This window comes from Muscardinus avellanarius, assembly GCF_963383645.1.
Source record: "Muscardinus avellanarius genome assembly, chromosome: 6".
In the NCBI taxonomy this organism is placed as follows: Eukaryota; Metazoa; Chordata; class Mammalia; order Rodentia; family Gliridae; genus Muscardinus; species Muscardinus avellanarius.
Genome location: NC_137791.1, coordinates 138,177,487 through 138,196,999, shown reverse-complemented (window position 1 = coordinate 138,196,999; position 19,513 = coordinate 138,177,487). Strand labels below are relative to the sequence as shown.

The following is a 19,513-nucleotide window of genomic DNA, read 5'->3' as shown; positions in this document are numbered from 1 at the left end:
ACCATGGAGTCGGACAATTTCCTGGCCAACATGCTGCTGCTGAAGGCCCGCCAAGGTGGGTGCGAGGCGGCCAGCCTCCTCGGCTGCCCCGGGGCCTCGACGCCGCCCCGCGGCGCCCCGGCAGGTGTGAAGACCGCCTGGAGGACGATGGAACGCGCCGCAGTGCCCGGGCAGAGGCCTGGGAAGTGGGTTCCTGGTGACCTGGGACGCAGTCGAGAGCACCAGTTCGTTCATCGTGCAGCTAAGAAGCGGGTCATGTTCTTTGAGAGAAATTAATCTGGAACAGAAATATTTAATATTTCAGATTTTTATGGACTTATTTTCTTAGCTCCCTCACCAATCCCATTTATGTCCTAAGTACCTTTCAGTAGGTAAAATCTTTTACCCGAAAGCAAATAATAATTATTATTGTTACTGTTAGTAATAATATTAATGATTATTATTAATCTTGTACTGGGAATTGAGCCCTGGGCATTCTGTCTCTGAGCTACACACCCCCTTTCAGCCCTATTTTATTTTGAAGTAGTGTCTCAAGTCGCTGAGGCTGGTTTTCAAGCCTGTGAGCCTCCTGTCTTAGCCTCCCAAATTTTGTAATTTCAGGTGTGCACCACCACCTCCGGCTTCCATAAGACTTTAAAATGTGTAGATGACTATGGTCATGCCAACCCTATGACTAAATGTGGGTGCTCTGCCTGTTCTTATCTGGGTTCTTCTTCTATTTTTTTTTTTTTTTTTGGTACTAGGGATGGAACCCAGGGGCATTCTACCTCCAAGCTACACCCCCAGCCCTATTTTTTATTCTTTATTTCGAAACAGGGTCTCACTGAGTTGCAAAGGGCCTCACTAAGTAGCTGAGGCTGGCCTCAAACCGCGATTCTCCTCACTCAGCCTCACAAATGCTGGGATTACAAGTGTGCGCCACCATGCCCGGCTCAGGTTCATCTTTTGATAGCACAATCAGCCCTCCTTCAGTCTGACTGGGCATAGATGGAACAAACGAGGAGGAGGAATGGAGACAATTGGAACCAAGCATAACTGAATGGTAGCAACTCTAGTAACTGTTAGGGTTCATCTGCATATGTGCCCAAACCTGCAAAGAGAGCCCATCCTTCTCTCTTTCATCTTGTGATGCTTCGTTCCTTAGGCCAAGCCAAGGCACCTTGTCCTCTGTGGTGATTGCTTACTGAAAGATAAGTGATGTTTAGGCATATACAAGTGAAGCTCTGTGTTTAGAAGTGTGCAGAGTGTATACTACCGATCACTTATTCTTTGAACAAGTAAGTTTGGAGTCATTACGTGCCAGGTGCTGAATTCTCAGATCAACCACTTCTACCTCAGATCTACCTCAGAACCACTGAGGCTAGACCTTAGTCTTCATCTTACAGCGCCTGTGCGCTGTTCTTGATATAGCTCAGCATACTTCTGTGACTGCTTACTTCTAGATCATTACTCTTCCTGTTTCACAGCTTGCCTCAGACTGCTTGGTAGGTATCTGATGTGCAACTGACCAAGGCTGGCAAGTTGCGAGTTCAGTCTGGTCATTCAGAAGACACAGAGAGCAGAGGTGGGGGATGAGACGTACCTTTATTCTAGCCACAGCAGGCTGAACACGAGGCTCCCATCTCTACCCAGTGGCAGCTGACTGGGTGCATGTGAGCTCCTTAAGAGATATCTGCATAGGACATCTGTGTACTGGACAGTCTCAGTTTATATATCAAATCATAACAAAAGTGGTAGGTAACCAGGGCACAGAGTTATGACAATATGACATCTTCAAGGACATGCTTAGGTCTTTTTTTTTTTTTTTTTTTTTTTTTGGTGGTACTGGGGTTCCTGGAAGCCCTTCTACCTCCAGGCTACACTCCCAGACCTATTTTATATTTTTATTTGGAAACAGGGTTTCCTAAGCCAGTGCCTGTGGCTGGCTTTCAACCTGCGCGATCCTCCTGTCTCTACCTCCCAAGCGCGAGGATTACAAGCGTGCGCCACCACGCCTGGCCGCTTAGGTCTTTTTATACAACCCTCACCAGAAGAAGGTGGGGAAGCCTAATACCATGTTTTGACTGACTCACAGTGCCTGTTATATTCTAGATTGGAATTCTTGTCTTCTCTCTATGCTTACTCCCTTGTGCCCTCATCTGATACTGTGGATTGACATAGAAACTCTCAAATCACATGTGCAGATTGGATCTCTGCACTTGAGCTACAGCACGCTCTCCACTGGCCCACTGGTATAACTGCTGGGAGGCTTGATTGACACTGTAAAGAAACAGCACTAGGCAGGTGTGTTGGCATACTCCTGTAACCCCAATCTTTGGGAGGCTGAGCCAGGAGGATCACAGGTTCAAGGACAGCCTCAACAACTTAGTGAGACTCTCAGCAACCTAGCAAGAGCCTGTTTCAAAACAAAAAAATAAATAAGGGCTGGGGATGTAGCTTGTAGATAGAATGCTTCTGGGTTCAGTCTTCAGTACCACAATAAATAAATAAACACTAGGCTTTATTTATTTATTTGGCAGAGTGTTCACCTTACCACCCTAGTTTCTTCCTTCTGCATCTCAGTTACTGCTTATGCCAAAAACCTTGTAGTAGGTGACAGAATGGGAGAAGAATCTTTGCCAGCTACTTTAATAAAGGACTAATATCTACAATATACGAAGAACTCAAGAAACTTACCACTTAAAACAGTCAAAAAATGGCAAGTGAGCTAGACATTTCATAGAAGAAATACAAATGACCAATAAATATATAAAAAATGTTCAACATTGCCAGGCGTGGTAGCACACGCTTGTAATCCCCGCGCTTGGGAGGCAGAGACAGGAGGATCACGCAGGTTTGAAACCAGCTGTGCTGGCTTAAGAAACCCTGTTTCTAAATTTTAAGAAGTATAAAAATAGGTACTGGGAGTGTAGCCCGGAGGTAGAAGGGTTTCCAGGAAGCCCAGTACCACCAAAAAAAAAAAAGTTCAACATTATTAGCAATAAAGGAAACAACACGACACTGAAATTTCACCTAACTCAAATTAGAATGACAGTCATTGCCTAACCTGGTGCTGTATGCTTGTAATCCTAGTACTTGTGAGACTGAGAGGAAGGATCGCAGGTTCGCAGCCAGCCTCGGCCATATAGGCCCTCTACAACTCAGACCCTGTTTCAAAATAAAGAGTAAAAAATAGGGCTAGGGTATAGCTCAGAGGTAGAATGCCCCTAAGTTCAATCCTCAGTACCCCCCCACACACATACACACAGTTTCTGGACAAAGGAGGAGGCACCCTAGTGGAGTGAAAGAGGGGACTGGAGGGAGGGAGATTGACAAAGGAAACACTTGAGTGGACATGATGTACATACACAAAATGATCAATGCCAAGTTCCATGTTGTGCGCGGAGGGTGAGGGAGTGGGGTAGGAGTGGGGGGAGTCTCACCAGGTGCTGTGTGCATGTACATTTTTTTTTTTTTTTTGGTGCCCCTGGGGATGGACCCCAGGGGCATTCTACCTCAGAGCTACACTCCTAGCAGGGGGCAGCGGAGGAGCACAGAATGTTGGGAAAGCCTCTGTGGTCCATACTGCCAACTAAGCCTTCTCCCCTGAGCTCGGCCAGCCTCTCTGACTTCCTGATGTCTGCCTCTCAGTTTCCCCAATCTACCACAACGGTGAGAGGACTCAGCTCCCACAGAAATGTGGCCTTCCTCCCAATTCCCTGATTCTACCTCATGGTCCTGGAGTCTTAGTCACTACCTGAGTTGCAATATACTTTTGGGTGAAATTCAGTAAAATTTCAGTTCCAGAATATTTTAGATTGGAGGTTCTAATGTCTCAGTTCAAGGGTTCTGGAAAGGTGCTTGTTAAAAAAGAAATTTCTAAAATGTCACAGTATAGGTCTTGGCACCATTCTGGTCTCAGTCTGGAATGCCTTTCTCCTTGGCCTTTCTGAGGCCCTCTCTCAGTCTCTTCAGATCTCTGCCTTCAGGTCACCTTCATGGGGAGGGTGATGCTCCTCTGATGCTGCCTTGTGAAAATAGTTCCCTCTAGGCCTGGCATGGTGGCACATGCTTGACATCCCAGTACTTGGTAGACTGAGACAAGAGGATGGCAGGTTTAAGGACCTCAGCAAGTAGCGAGGCTCTCAGCAACCTAGCAAAATCCTGCTTCAAAAACAAAAATAGCTGGGCGTGGTGGCACCCATCCACCCATGGTAATCCCAATATTTGGAAGGCTGACAGGTTCAATATTTGTTCAATATTTGGAAGGATCACAGGTTCGCAGCCAGCCTCAGCTGCTTTAGTGAGGCCCTCTGCAACTTAGTGAGATCCTGTTTCAAAATAAATAAAAAATTGAGTTGGAGGTGTAGCTCAGAGGTAGAATGCCCCTAGGTTCAATCCCCAGTACTGCAATAAAGAAACAAAGAAATAAAATAAAAAGGGCTGGCGGTGTAGCACAAAGGTAGAATGCCCCTTGGTTCAGTCCCCAGGGAGAAAGAAATGGAGGGAGGGAGGAAGGGAAGATCACCCTCTACCTTCCATGCCTACTCCTTCCCTGTCATACTGTTTATCATCACGTGATTGGCTATTTTTTCTAATCACTTATCATTGTCTGATTTGTTAATCTCTTCCTTACTCATAATGTAAGAGAGGGCTTTTTTTCTTTTCAGTGCTGGGATCAAACCCAGTGCCTCATGGTAGGCAAGTGCTCTACCACTGAGCTGCACCCCAGCCAAGACCATCTGTTTTTACCATGGTATTTCCAGTGCTTTCAAGGTGCTTGGTACATAGTGGGTCTTCAGTATGTACTTGCTCAAGGAAAACTGTAAAACCATAAATATTCCTGACATATATTTATAAGCAGCCCCATATAATATGTCATGTTAGATGCATAAACTGGGATTTGCATAAGCTGGAATTTGGAAACTTAGACTCTGCAGAGCTTCTTACAGATGATTAGGTCACATGGTTCCTAAATGGCAGAGCCCGTGACTGATTGCACCACTTGGAATTTTATACTTCATCAGCTGACTTCCAGATAGGACAGGTTATTATAAGCTTGGAGGTACCCAAACCATCCATCCATGTTAGTGACTGTCATAGTTATAACTAGATATTTAAAACTATAAAAAGTGTCTTATTGCCAGGCATGGTGGCGCACATCCTGTACTTTGGAGGCCGAGACAGGAGAATTGTAGATTTGAAAGCAACCTCAACAATTTAGTGAGACTCTCAGCAACCCAGGGAAACCATTTCAAAACAAAAAAAAAGGGCAGGGGGTGTAGCTTGGCAGTAGAACGCCCTGGGTTCAATCCACAGTAACTCCCCCCAAAAGGCCTTTTTAATGACAAATACCACGTTGATAAATCCAATAATATTTTAATAAAGAAACTCTGAAAAATGTTCTTTTCCCCCCTCAAATTTAGGAGGATATGGCAAAAGAAGCGGCCGTAGTAAAAAATGGAGGGACATGCTGAGACTACCCCCTGTCAGCCAGTGCGATGAGCTAAGACACTCCATCGGTGAGTAAACGGGCCCTGCTTATGTCTGGAGCGTGTTCCTGGCATTGCACCTGAGTTGGATGCTATTCATTCTTGAGTTCTCTGTTTCAAAAGATTTAAGATAAATTCTCAGTACTTGGGAAGCTGAGACAGAAGATCACAGGTTATCCTGCAGCAGCAGCATAGCAAGACCTTGTTTCAAAATAAAAAATCAAAAGGACTGGGGTGTAACTGGGAGGTAGAATACCCTTGGTTTCAATCCCCAGCAACACACACACACACACACACACACACACACACACACACACACCTTATGACAAATTCTCTTATATCTTCATTATTCTTCCCAGGAAAAAAGACACTATGTTTTCTTATCTGTAGTCATAAAGTATATGGCTGTTGATTCTTTAAACACATTTTTTTTTTTTTTTTGCGGGTCTTGGGATGGACCCAGGGGCATTCGACCTCTGAGCTACACCCCCTGCCCTATTTTTTATTCTTTATTTTGAAACAGGGTCTCACTGAGTTGCAGTGGGCCTCACTAGGTAGCTGGGGCTGACCTCGAACTGCGATCCTCCAGTCTCAGCCTCCTGAATGCTGTGATTACAAACGTGCGCCACCACGTCCAGCTTAAACACATTTTCTTAAAAAATGTAGTAGTTATGTACGGAGGCAGAAGGAAAGGGCTCTGGCCCCACAATGTCATGTTTTTGGTGCCACCTGCTTGAACCGGTCTGCCGGTTCAAACCATAAGCGCCGGGGCACAGGAAAAAAAAAAAGTAGTATACGCTCATTATTCTACACCTAATAAAAAAGAAATAAAGTGAGGACTTCCGGGAAGATGGCAACCGAGAAAAGCGGGGCTCTTAACCAATCTCCATTACCACAAAATCAGCGCCTTTCATAGCCAGAAAACACCATCACCAGAGAAACAAAAAAATCACCAGGCTCCAGAGAGAAAGCGGACTGAGTATAGAGCTCAGAGCCACAGAGGAGATACACCGGCCTCACGCCCGAGGACGCAGCAGCAGCGCTTTACTGCCGGCGGCAGCGGTGAGTTCACCGAACGGTTACAGCAAGCCGAGGTGAGCCGCTGCGGAACAGCCAGGCGGGATTTCTCGGCGCAGGGAGCATCTAAAGCTCCCAGCGGCTGAGCTCAGCACACGCTGCAGGGATTCAGAGTGGAACTCAAAACCAAGAAGAAATACGCCAGCCTCACGGCCGAGGGCATAGCAGCGGCGCCATATTGCCACCGGCGGAAGCAGCAGCGAATTCACCGAGTCCAGTACAGCTACATCTGCGTACTCAAGAACAGTGAGTCTAATTGCGGGCCACAGAGGAGAAATCCCAGTACTGTACTCCCTGGGACTTGACCCAGTGGGGGAGTGACGGTGGCAGAGATATCACACCATAGGAGAACATGCAACCTGGCACCCCCCTCAGTCTAAAGCAGCCTCTATCAACTCTCTGGGTCGGAGACTCTGTGATACAACCCAGTAAAGGAGTAGTGGGGTCTGAGATACTACAGACTCGAGATCCAGAACACCTTAAGTGAAGTCATAGTGACCCAAGGGAAGAACCCAGAGAAGGCACAAACTTCCGAAATCATGGGAAAGAGGAATAATACTGGAGCAATGAATGCCCACCACCCCACAACATCAGAACCTGATAAAACAGAAAATCAGAGATTTTTAGAAGATCAAATCAGGAAAATAACTGTAGAAATAATAGAGGTGTTTCGAAAAGAACTCAGAGAGAGCCAAAAAGAGATAAAGGATGCAATTAATGAAGTAAAGGCCTCAATTCAAAGCACAAACAACCGATTAGACCACATGGAGAACAGAATCTCGCTCTTAGAAGTTGATCATTCCAAAAATGAACGCATAGTTTCTAATCTAGAAAAAAATATCCAACAGCAGGAATCTGACATTGAAGAAATATGGGCCCATTTTAAGAGAGCTAACCTAAGAATAATTGGAATAGAGGAGGGAAAAGAAAGTGAAACCAAAGGGATCAACAATCTCTTCAAGGAAGTAATAACAGAAAATTTTCCAAACATAGAGCAAGAGGTCGATACACAGGTCCAGGAAACTTATAGAACTCCCTTTAGACAGGATCGGAGAAGAGGATCCCCACGCCACATAATTGTCAAAATGACCAATGTGGAAGCCAAGCAGAGAATCTTAAAGGCAACAAAAACAAAGGGCCAAGTGACATTCAGAGGCAAACCAATTAGAATCACTCCAGACTTCCCAAACCAAGTCATGAGAGCCAGAAGGGCTTGGAGTAACATATTCCAAACTCTGAAAGAAAACAACTTCCAGCCAAAAATTTCATACCCAGCAAAACTTTCTATCAAATTAGATGGAGAAATAAGAAGCTTCCATGACAAACAGAAACTGAAGGAATTTATGTCTTCAAAACCAGCACTAGAGAAAATACTCAAAGAGATTAACTACAAAGAAGAAATAGGTAGCACACACCAGAACCAGAGAAACAAAATTTTCCATCCAACAGACAACTAAGATTGGTTATCTGTGGAGATTCATTATTTATGTTAGTCTGTTACCTATCTCTAAATGGTATTGTTTGCCTTTATTGTTGTTAATTTTTAGGATTTCTAGTTGGAATATTAATACACCTTCAGATATAGCATTTGGAAATATTTTATCCCATTTTATTAGTAACTTTTAACTCTGTTTACATTGTCTTTGGATATACAATATTTTTTTATTTTTTAGGGAGTTTGTATACTCTTCTGTTGCCTGGGCCATAGAAATCATATCCCAGAAATCACTGCCAATTTCAATGTTGTGAGGTTTTATGACCCAGATTTTCTCCTAAAAGTTTATAGTCTTAAGATTTATATTTAGGTCTTTTATCTATTTTGAGTTAATATTTGTATATGGGATTAGGTAAGGGTCCAATTTTATTCTTTTCCATGTAATTATTATTTTTCAACAATATTTAGTTAAAAGATTATTATTTCCACCACCAAATGTTCGTGGAAACCTTGTCAAAAATAACTTGACAATATAGGGAAGAATTTAGCTCTAGGCTTTTATTTAACTCCAATGGTTTATATATCTGCCTTTAGAACAGCACTACACTGTTTCAATTATTGTAGCTTTATATGGTTTGAAATCAGAAAATATATATCTTCTAGCTTTGTTCTTTTTCAAGATCGTTTTGGGTATCTAAAGTCCATATTCCATATTAGAATAGATTTTTTTCCTGAAAAATAAATATATAAATATATGATAGTTTCACCTAAAAAAAAATAGAAAAAAATATTCTTTGGTAAGAAAGAAAGAAAAAAGAAATATTGAAATGTTATGTTTAAGTCATCAAAAGCTTGGTATCAGACAAATGAAACTGTTACATGAGATTATAATTTTTAATTTTGGATAAATTGCTATAATACTAGATGTCAACCACTAAGCCAAGCATGGGAGGGAGGGATGGGGAGAGAATGGGGTGGGGATCGGGTGGGGGCTGACTGGGTGATGTGTGCATGTATGTCTACCAAAGTTTGTATCCCACTATGATGTATGAATACAGTGCACCAATTAAAAAAAAAAAAGAAATAAAGTAAAAGTTTCTCTTCCTATAAGTCAGTCAATCATTCTCTCTGGTAGTAAGCAATGATAAGCATCCTTCCAGACAGTTCTCTATGCATAATAATAAAAATTATTCATTTCATAAAATAATTCATCCAATAAAATATGGTATATCAATGAATGAAATACTCTGCAACTATAAAGAATGAGATGGCTGGGCATGGTGGCACAAATCTGTAATCCCAGTACTTAGGAAGCTGAGACAGGATTGTAGGTTCAAGGCCAGCCTTGGCAACTTAATAAGACCATGTTTCAAAATTAAAAAACAAGCCAGGTATGGTGGCGCCCAGCATTCAGGAGGCTGAGACTGGAGGATCGCGGTTTGTGGACAGCCTCAGCTACTTAGTGAGGCCCTCTGCAACTCAGTGAGGCCCTGTTTCAAAATAAAGAATAAGGCCAGGCGTGGTGGCACACGCTTGTAATCCCCGTGCTTGGGAGGCTGAGACAGGAGGATTACACAGGTTCGAACCCAGCCTCAGCTACTTAATGAGGCTATCAGCAACTTAGCGAGACCCTGTTTCAAAATAAAATATAAAAATAGATCTGGGAGTATAGCCCAGAGGTAGAAAGCCTCTGGGTTCTACCCCCAGTACCACACACACACAAAAAAAGAATAAAAAAACAGGGCAGAGGGTGTAGCTTGGAGATCGAATGCCCCTGGGTTCTATCCCCAGACCTAAAAATAAATAGATAAATAGATAAATAATAAATAAACAAACAAAATAGTGATGGAGTGCATCTAAGAGGTTGAACATCTCTGAGTTTAATCCCTAGTACAAAAAAAAAAAAAAAAATTAGTGTTAGGTCCTGGCAGGAGCACAAGAAATAAGTTGTAGACCCATGTCTATAGGACAATCACAATTGAGTTTTAAATGAGCTTCTAGTTTAAAAAGTAAACACATTTAAAATTTTGATGTTGCCAAATTACCCTTCAAAAAGATTGTACCAGTTTATCTTCTGGACAACAGTAAATTATATATATGTATTTGCAGTAGTGGGGACTGAACCCGGGGCATTCTACCTCTGAGCTATACCCCCAACCCTATTTATTATCCTCTACTTTGAAACAGAGTCTTACTAAGTTACAGAGGGCCTCACTAAGTAGCTGAGGCTGGCTGCAAACCTGTAACCCTCCTGTCTCAGACTCCCAAGTACTGGAATGACAAGCATGTGTCACCATACCTAGTTAATTTATTTTTATTTTTGTTTTTTATTTTTGCCTATGCCCTGGCTAACACTAGTTGTTATCAGTTGTTTTTTTTTTTTTTCAGTACTGGATATTGAACCTAGGGATATTCGACCTTTTTGTTATAACCCCAGCCCTATTTTTTTAAGTTTTATGTATTTTTTATGGCATTGGGGATTGAACTCAGGGACATTCTACCTCTGAGCTACACCCCCAGCCTTGTTTTTTGTTCTTTTCCTTTTTTTTTTCCTTTTTCTTTTTTTTTTTTTTTTTTTTTTTTGGTACTGAGGATGGAACCCAGGGGCATTCTACCTCCAAGCTATACCCCCAACCCTATTTTTTCTTTATTTTGAAACAGGGTCTCACATTGTTGCAAAAAGCCTCACTAAGTAGTAGCTGAGGCTATCCGCAAACTGTGATCCTCCTGTCTCAGCCTTCCAAATGCTGGGATTTTAAGTGTGTACTACCACCACGCCCAGCTATTTTTTTTTTTTTTTTTTTTTTTTGGTGGTACTGGGGGTGGAACTCAGGGGCTTTGTACCTCCAGACTATACTCCCAGACCTATTTTATACTTTATTTGGAAACAGGATCTCAATAGGTTGCCGAGAGCCTCACTCAGTAGCTGAGGCTGGCTTTGAACCTGTGTGATCCTCCTGTCTCAGCCTCCCAAGCGCAGGGATTACAAGTGTAGGCCACCACACCCAGCCTATTCTTTATTTTGAAACAGAGTCTTACTAAGTTGCTGAGTGCTTCCTCTGGGTTCCATCCCTAGAACTAAAAGAAAAAAAAAAAAAGAAAAAAAAGAAAACTTTTCATTTAAAAGCTCTTTTTGAACAGGGCATGATGGTAAATGCCAGTATTTGCAAGGCTAAGTAGCTGAGGCTGTCGAGAACCTGAGATCCCACTTTCTCAGCCTCTTGAATACTGAGATTACAAGTGTGTGCCATCATGCCCGATTTATTGTTTGTTTTTTGTTTGTTTGTTTGTTTGTTTGCGGGTTTGGAGATAGAACCCAGAGGCATTTGACCTTCGAGCTACACCCCCTGCCCTATTTTTTTATTCTTTTTTGGTGGAACTGGGGTTCCTGGAAACCCTTCAACCTCCGGACTACACTCCCAGACCTACTTTTTATATTTTATTTGGAAACAGGGTCTCCTAAGGCTGGCTTTGAACCTGTGTGATCCTCCTGTCTCCGCCTCCCAAGCGCAGGAATTACAAGCGTGAGCCACCACGTCTGGCTTTATTCCTTATTTTGAAACAGGGTCTCACTAAGTTGCAGAGGGCCTTACTTAGTAGCTGAGGCTGTCCGCAAACTGTGATCCTCCTGTCTCGGCCTCCTAAATACTGGGATTACACGTGTGCAACACTACGCCTGACTGACTTACTGTTTTTCTTATTATTTTTATTATTTTGAGGTACTGGGGATTGAACACAGGAGATTTCTACCTCTGAGCTACACTTCCCAGCCCTATTTTATGTTTTAGTTTGAAACAGCATCGCACTAAGTTGCTGAGGGCTTTGCTAAGTGGCTGAGGCTGGCCTTGAACCTGTGATCTTCCTGTCTCATCTTCCCATGTACAGGGATTACAGACATTTACCACCACACTGAGCTTTATCTTTTGTTTTGAAACAAGGTCTCACTAAGTTGCTAAGAGCCTTGTAAATTGCCAAGGCTGGCTTTGAATCTGTAATCTTTCTGTCTTAGCCTCCCAATGCTGGGATAACAAGCATGTGTCTCCATGCCTAGCAGTGGTTCATTGTGTGTGTGTGTGTGTGTGTGTGTGTGTGTGTGTGTGTGTGTGTGGTGCTGGGGATTGAATCCAGAGGCATTTTCCTACTGAGCTACACTCCTAGCCAATTTAATTTTTTGTTTGAAAACAGGGTCTTGTTAAGTTGCTGAGAGCCTCACTAAGTTGCTGAGGCTGGCTTTGAAGTAATCCTCCTTTCTCAACCTCCCAAAAAAAGGGATTACAGATGTGTGACACTGCACCCAATCAGTGTTTCACTTTTTGAGAGACTGATAGACTGTTTTCAAAGTAGCTGCACCATTTTATATTCCCACCAGCAACGTATATCAATTGTTCCACATCTTAGCCAAGACTTTAATTTCCACTTCGTTCTTATTATATCCATCCCTGTGGATATGAAATTATATTCATTGTATTTTGATTTGCATTTCTCTAATGATAAATGATGTTTAGCATCTTTGAATGTACTAATTGGTCATTTCTGTATTTTCTTTTGGAGAAATGCCTGTCTAAATCCTTTACCCATTTTAAAAATTGCAGCAGGGCGTGGTGGCGCACGCTTGTAATCCCAGCATTCGGGAGGCTGAGACTAGAGGATCACAGTTCGTGGACAGCCTCAGCTACCTAGTGAGGCCCTCTGCAACTTAGTGAGACCCTGTTTCAACATAAAGAATAAAAAATAGGGGTGGGGGTGCAGCTCCGAGGTCAAATGCCCCTGGGTTCCATCCCCAGACCCCCCAAAAAAAATTTGGATTGTCTTTTTGTTCTTAAGATGTAAAATTTATTTCTGTTTTGTTTTATCTTTTTTTTTTTTTTTTAACAGTACTGGAAATGAAACCCAGAGGTATTCTACCTCCAAGCAATATCTCCAGCCCTATTTTTTATTCTTTATTTTGAAACAGAGTCTCACTGAGTTTCAGAGGGCCTCACTAAGTAGCTGAGGCTGGCTTCAAACCTGCACAATCCTTCTGTCTCAGCTTCCCAAATGCTGGGATTACAAGCATGGGCCACCACGCCTGGCTCTGTTTTATTTGTATTAGCCCTTTTTAATTAGTGTGTGTGTGTGTGTGTGTGTGTGTGTGTGTGTGTGTGTGTGTGTGTGTGTTTTGCTGGGAATGGAACCCAAAGGCTTTCTACCTCTGGGTTACACTCCCAGACCTATTTTATATTTTATTTGTAAACAGTCTCACTAAGTTGCTGAGATCCTCACTATGTAGCTGAGGCTGACTTCAAACCTGCATGATCCTCCTATCTCAGCCTCCCAAGTACTGGGATTATAAGCGTGTACCACCACACCCAGCTCCCTTTTAAATTTTAATTAATTAATTAATGTTTGTAGTACTGGGGATTTTTTTTGTGTGTGTGGTACTGGGGATGGTGAAACCCAGGGGACTTCTACCTCTGGGCTACACTCCCAGACCTATTCTATGTTTTATTTGGAAACAGGGTCTTGCTAAGTTGCTGAGAGCCTCACTAAGTAGCTGAGGCTGGCTTTGAACCTGTGCGATCCTCCTGTCTCAGCCTCCCAAGTGTGGGGATTACAAGCGTGCGCCACCACGCCCGGTGTAGTACTGGGGATTGAACCCAGGGGCATTCTACCTCTAAGATACATCCCTACACTGGGTTTGTTGGTATGTGCCTGTAATCCCAGTACTTGAGAGGCTGAGACAGGAGGATCCCAGTTTCAAGACCAGCCTCAGCAATGTAGCAAGACTCTTAGTAACCTAGTGAGACCCTTTTCAAAACAAAACACAAAGGGGGCTGGGAGTTTACCTTGCAGGTCTGCCCCTGGGTTTGATCCTCACTAACACACACACACACACACACACACACACACACACACACACACACACCAGCACAGTGATACATACTTATATTCCCAGTTACTCAAGAAGGTGCTGAGGCTAGAGAATCACTTATTTTCAGGAGTTAGAGGCCACCTGGGTAACATAGTGAGACTCTGCCTCAAAAAAAAAAAAAAAATCAGCTGACTGTAAACTTGAGGGTCTCTTTGTAGACTTTTGTAAATATACATGTGATTATGTTTAGGGCCCATTCACATAACCCACAGGAATCTTCCCATGTCAAGATCATTCATTTTATCCCATATGCAGAGACCTCCCCTTTTTTTTTTTTTTTTCAGTACTGGGGACGGAACCCAGGGGCATTCTACCTCGAGCTACACACTCAGCTCTATTTTTTATTCATTATTTTGAAACAGAGTCTCACTGAGTTGCAGAGGGCCTCACTAAGTAGCTAAGGCTGGACACAAACCATGATCCTCCTGTCTTAGCCTCCTGAATGCTGGGATTACAAGTGTGTGTCACCACGCCCGGCTAACAGAGCCCTTTTAAGAGTACCCATTTCCAGGGTCCAGGAGTTTGAGCCCAATATCTTGGGGCTATTATTCAGCCTACTGTATATGATATCTCCATGTTGTTCAACTTTTGGAGGAACTACAAGACTTCTCTGAAGTAGCTGCATCATTTCACACCCCCCAGCAATAAATGACAGTTTCACTCTCTCCACATCCTTACCAATACTTGTCAGTTTTGTTACAAACCAGGTGCAGTGATGCATGCCTGTCATCCCAGTGCTTGGGAGGCTGAGACAAGAAGATTGTAGGTTCAAAGGCAGCCTCAGCAACTTAGTGAGACCCTGTTATAAAATAAAAAACTAAAAATTACTGGGGTATAGCTCAGAGGTAGACTGCTCCTGGTGTCAATCCTCAGGACCACAAAAAAATTTTATTTCAGCCATCCTAGTAGGTGTGGTTTGAATTTCCCTAGTGCCTAATTATGTTGAGCATCTTTTGAAGGCTTTGTGGCTATGTGCAGATCTTCTCTGGACCAAGTGATAGTTGACCTATAGTATTAATTTTTTCTGACTATAGCATAGAGAGATTAGTAAGAAAGTTGACTCTATTATTTGATATTCACATTGTAATAGTCTTCAAAACTATTTATGGTAACAGAAGAAGCATAATCAGAAAATATAATCACAGAATTCACTTTTCTATACATTTACATATTAATTACCTTACTCTGCTTCTAGTTCTTTTGGGTAGGTGTGTGTGTGTGTGTGTGTGTGTGTGTGTGTGTGTGTGTGTGTGTGTAATTGGGGATTGAAACCAGAGGCATTGATCTTTGAGCTACACCCCAGACTTATTTTTTTCTTAATAGTTTTTGGGACTATTTGTGCTAACAGAATAAATATAAACAGAAAGTATAATCACAGAATTACTTTTATATACATTTGCATATTAATTACTTCAGTATGCTTCCAATTCTTCTGGGTATTCTTTTTGTATGTGTGTGTATGTGGGATTACTAGGGATTGAACCCAGAGGCATTCTACTACACCTCCAGCATGATTTTATTTCTTATTTAGAAACAGGGTCTCACTAGATGGACAAGAGTGTCCCTACTTGCTAAGGTTGCCCTCAAACCTGCCATCCTCCTGTCTCAGCCTCTCAAGTACTGGAATTATAGGCGTGTGCTGCCATGCCTGGCTTCTGGGTAGTTATTTTGATGTAATATGTGGGTTTTTTTTTTTTTTTTTTTTTTGTGTGTGTGTGTGTGTGTGTGTGTGTGTGGTACTGGGGAGTGTAACCTAGAGGCTTTTCTACCTCTGGGTTATCCTCCCAGGCCTATTTTTTTATACTTTATTTGGAAACAGGGTCTCACTAAGTTGCTGAGAGCCTCACTCAGTAGCTGAGGCTGGCTTCGAACCTGTGTGATCTTCCAGTCTCAGCCTCCCAAGTGCTAGGATTACAAGTGTGTGCCACCACACCTGGCATAATTATGTGTTTTAAAATAAAAAGTACAAACCGTCTTGAAGAAGTAACTTGATCTATTTGGGATGAGGCAGAGAGGGCCAGAGAAGGCTTCCTAAGGAAGGAACTGGGCTGGGCATAGGAAGTGTGGGGTAAGAGAGACAGAAGAGGACTTCAGGCACAAGGTTGGCAGGCATGAGGGCCCCAAGGTGGGAGGGAGCACAGCAGTTTCCAGGCACTCAGAAAGTCCACTCTTCGGGGGGCAAGAAGGAAAATCTCTAAAACACACAATGTACTTAAACATATTGAAGTCAACCACTAAGCCAAGCAAAGGAAGGAGGGACAGGGAGGGAATGGGGTGGGAACTGGGTAGGGGTTAAATCAGTGATGTGTACATGTATGTACACTCAAGATTTTTACCTCAATATGATGTATGAATATAATGCACCAATAGAAAATTTAAAAAAAGAAAAAAAAGAAAGTCCAGTCTTCTGGGAGCAAAGAGGAAGGCAGCACAGCACTGGATAAGACAGAGGAGGTAGCAGGGATTTGCAGGCCTGGGAGGCTTTGTCTTATTGGAGTTATGAAAAGTTGACATTGCCAAGTTTTTAGCAGAGGAATGATGTAATCAGAATCATATTTCTCAGAATCCAGTGTGAAGAATGGAAGTAGAAAAGCCAGGCATGGTGGCACATGCTTATTATCCCAGTGCTTGGGAGACTGAGACAGGAGGATCACAGATTTGCAGCCAGCCTCAGCAACTTAGCAAGACCCTCTGCAACTTAGTGAGACCATTATTATTATTTTTTTTATTGTTGTTGTTGTTATTGTTATTGTTATTATTGGTACTGGAGATGGAACCCGCGGTATTCTACCTCCGAGCTATACCCTACCCCCATTCCCATTTGTGTTTGTGTGTGTGTGTGTTACTGGGGATTGAGCCCAGGGGCATTCTACCTCTGAGCCATACCCCCAACCCTATTTTTTATTCTTTTTATTTTGAAACAGGGTTTCACTAAGTTGCAGGGGCCTTACTAAGTAGCTGAGGGTGGCCTCAAATCCAGATCGTCCTTCTCTCAGCCACTTACGTATTGGGTTTACAAGCGTGTGCCACCACACCTGGCTGAGAGCCTGTTTTAATAAATAAAAAAAGAGGGTTGGTGATGTAATTCAGAGGTAGAACGCCTCCCTGGGTTCAGTCCATAGAGAAAGACAGACAGTCAGACAGACAGACAGAGAGAAACAAGAGAATTAGAGTAAAGGGGTCAACATTGAAACAAGAGGACCACAGAGGACACTGTTGGCTTTGTCCAGGCAAGAGCAGAGGGGAGTGTGGTTGATATGGTGATGGAACTGAGACAATTGGATGGCCATGAGAGACTCCAATATCTTTATGTGTGGGAGTAAAGCAAGGGAGTATTAAGGAAGACTTACAGGTCTTGTGTGTTCACAGGCTGGACACAGGTGGGACTGCTTAGATGGAAACGGTATATATGTATATATATATATATTTTTTTTTCTCCTAGTACTAGAAATTTTTGGAGGGGTCTGGGGATGGAACTCAGGGGCATTTCACCTCTGAGCTACATCCCCTGCCATATATTTTATTCTTTTGAAACAAGGTCTTACTAAATTGCGAAGGGCCTCACTAAGTAGCTGAGGCTGGCCGGAACCACGATCCACCTGTCTCAGCCTCCCAAATGATGGGATTACAAGCATGCGCCACCATGCCTGGCTTTCCAGTACTAGGGATTGAACCCAGAGACATTCTACCTCTGAGCTACACCCCAGCCCTATTTTTTATTTTTTATTTTAAAATAGGGTCTCATTAAGTTGCAGAGGCTTCACTAAATTGATGAGGCTGACTCCGAACCTGTGATCCTCCTCTCTCAGCCTCTCAAGTACTGGGATTACAAGCTGCACCACCACCATGCCAGGAAGAAACTGTATATTCATGTGGAGAGCTTAGAGAATTCTGAACTATAGATAGGAGTCTGAGGACATGTATACCGGGAGCATTTAGAAGTCATGAGACTGAACACACACGTGGTCCTCCTAGCGAGACAGCAAAGTGAAAGACCGCGTGCAGAGCCCTTTCATCCTGGTTCAGCTCAGTGAGACAGCAGGCCCGCCTGGCCAGGTGGACCCAGCAGGAGCCACAAGAGAGATCCACGTTGAGTCTGGATCAGGAGAACCAGGGCCAGCACAGGCCCAGACAGGTGGGCGTGTCACGGCGGCCCAGGGTTAGGCCACAGGTCCAGAGCGCTCTTCCCATCCCTGTGACAGCACTTGGTGGTGGTGTGCTGAGGGCGGGCGGGCAGGCCTTGGCGAGCATGATTCCATGAGCATGTTCAGGTGGAAGTTTCTTTATGGAGCCTAACAGTGTCCTCTGAGATCCTAGCCATCTCTTGTGCACATCTCTGTTTCCTTTGTGAGTTTATATAGCGTTCCATTTCCTGTGGTAGAAAGCTCATCTTAGATTTTTCTAGTTTTCATCTTTTGGTTGTTCTGAAATCCTAAGACAGGCTTTGTACAGGATAGCCAAGCTAAAAATTTTGACTTAGTGTTCTTTCTGTGGGAGGACCATGGAGAGAGAGAAAAAGAGAGGCGATATGGTAAGTCTTCTCTCAGAAACTAGTCTCTTTGAGCTGCTCCCTTGTGGGCAGGGGGTTTGTTGAGGTATCTCTTCTGGCTGGTCCCCACCCACAGGGTTCTCTGTGGCCACTGTTCCAGGGCCCCTCCCTCCCAGTAATCCTGAATGCCCTGCTGAGGCCCAGTGCCCCTCTCCAAATGCATGTGACTCTTTTTTAATTTTTTTATTTTTTGGTGGGTGTGGGGATAGAACCCAGGGGCATTCAACCTCTGAGCCACACCCCCCACCCTATTTTTTTATCCTTTATTTTGAAACAGGGCCTAAGTAGCTGAGGCTGTCTGCAAACCGCAATCCTCCGGTCTCAGCCTCCCTAATGCTGGGATTACAGCATGCGCCACCACGCCCGGCTGTGACTCCTGTGTGGAAAGTGAGATTACTAAAGGGGTTGTGAACCAGACATGGTAAAGGGGTTTTAGCTGCTTCTTTCCCAGTTGCCTAGAGAGCTGAGGCTGCTTATCCAGTTTTCTCCCAAGGGCTGCATTTGCTAACACAGGCGGCCAGCGTGGCTTCCTCATGCTTGTGCAGCCCCACATTCTCCTTGGGTGGCGTTCCGCAGCGGGCATGCTGCAGGTGCAGTGTCCCCACGGGGCCCCCGTGTCAGTGCCACAGCAGAACTGCTTACTTTGCAGAGGACACCTCAGTCCCTTGAGCTGCCGTCTGCGTCTTCCTCTTGGGGCCCAGCGTTCTCCTGCTGTTCCCTGGCCTCTTGGCCAGCTGCATAAGGGGCCTCCCCAGGAGGCAGGGCTGGCTGGGCTGGAGCTGGGGGCTCTCTGCCAGGTGGTCCTCAGAATTCTGACTCCTGAGCTGCCTTATTCTTTTTCTGTCGTTTTGTTCTTTTTGACGTTATTTTGTTTTTGTTTCACTAGTTGGTCATTTCTGTAGGAATCTGGGAGAGAAGGAAGGCAGACCTGTGTTAGTCCGTTGTCTTCCACTGGAAACTGGGAATATTCTTGAACCTTCAAATCAGGGAGGGAGTATTAAAAACTCTCACAATTCCAAGAACATGACTGGTTTGTGTCTCATGTTTTTTAAGTATAGTTAAAGAATAGC

The 19,513-nt window shown here is 43.7% G+C and overlaps 1 protein-coding gene across 1 annotated transcript in view; it reads left to right on the top strand.

The window, feature by feature from the left end:
- Positions 1-3: 3 nt before the first annotated feature.
- Positions 4-19,513, top strand: part of GRK4 (G protein-coupled receptor kinase 4) — a gene marked incomplete at both ends in the record, with an annotated part of 73,706 nt that continues 54,196 nt past the window's right edge. The window contains 2 exons of the mRNA XM_080697290.1: positions 4-55; positions 5,406-5,501. Coding sequence (XP_080553416.1) covers positions 4-55; positions 5,406-5,501 — 148 coding nt within the window. The remainder of the gene's footprint in view (positions 56-5,405; positions 5,502-19,513) is intronic.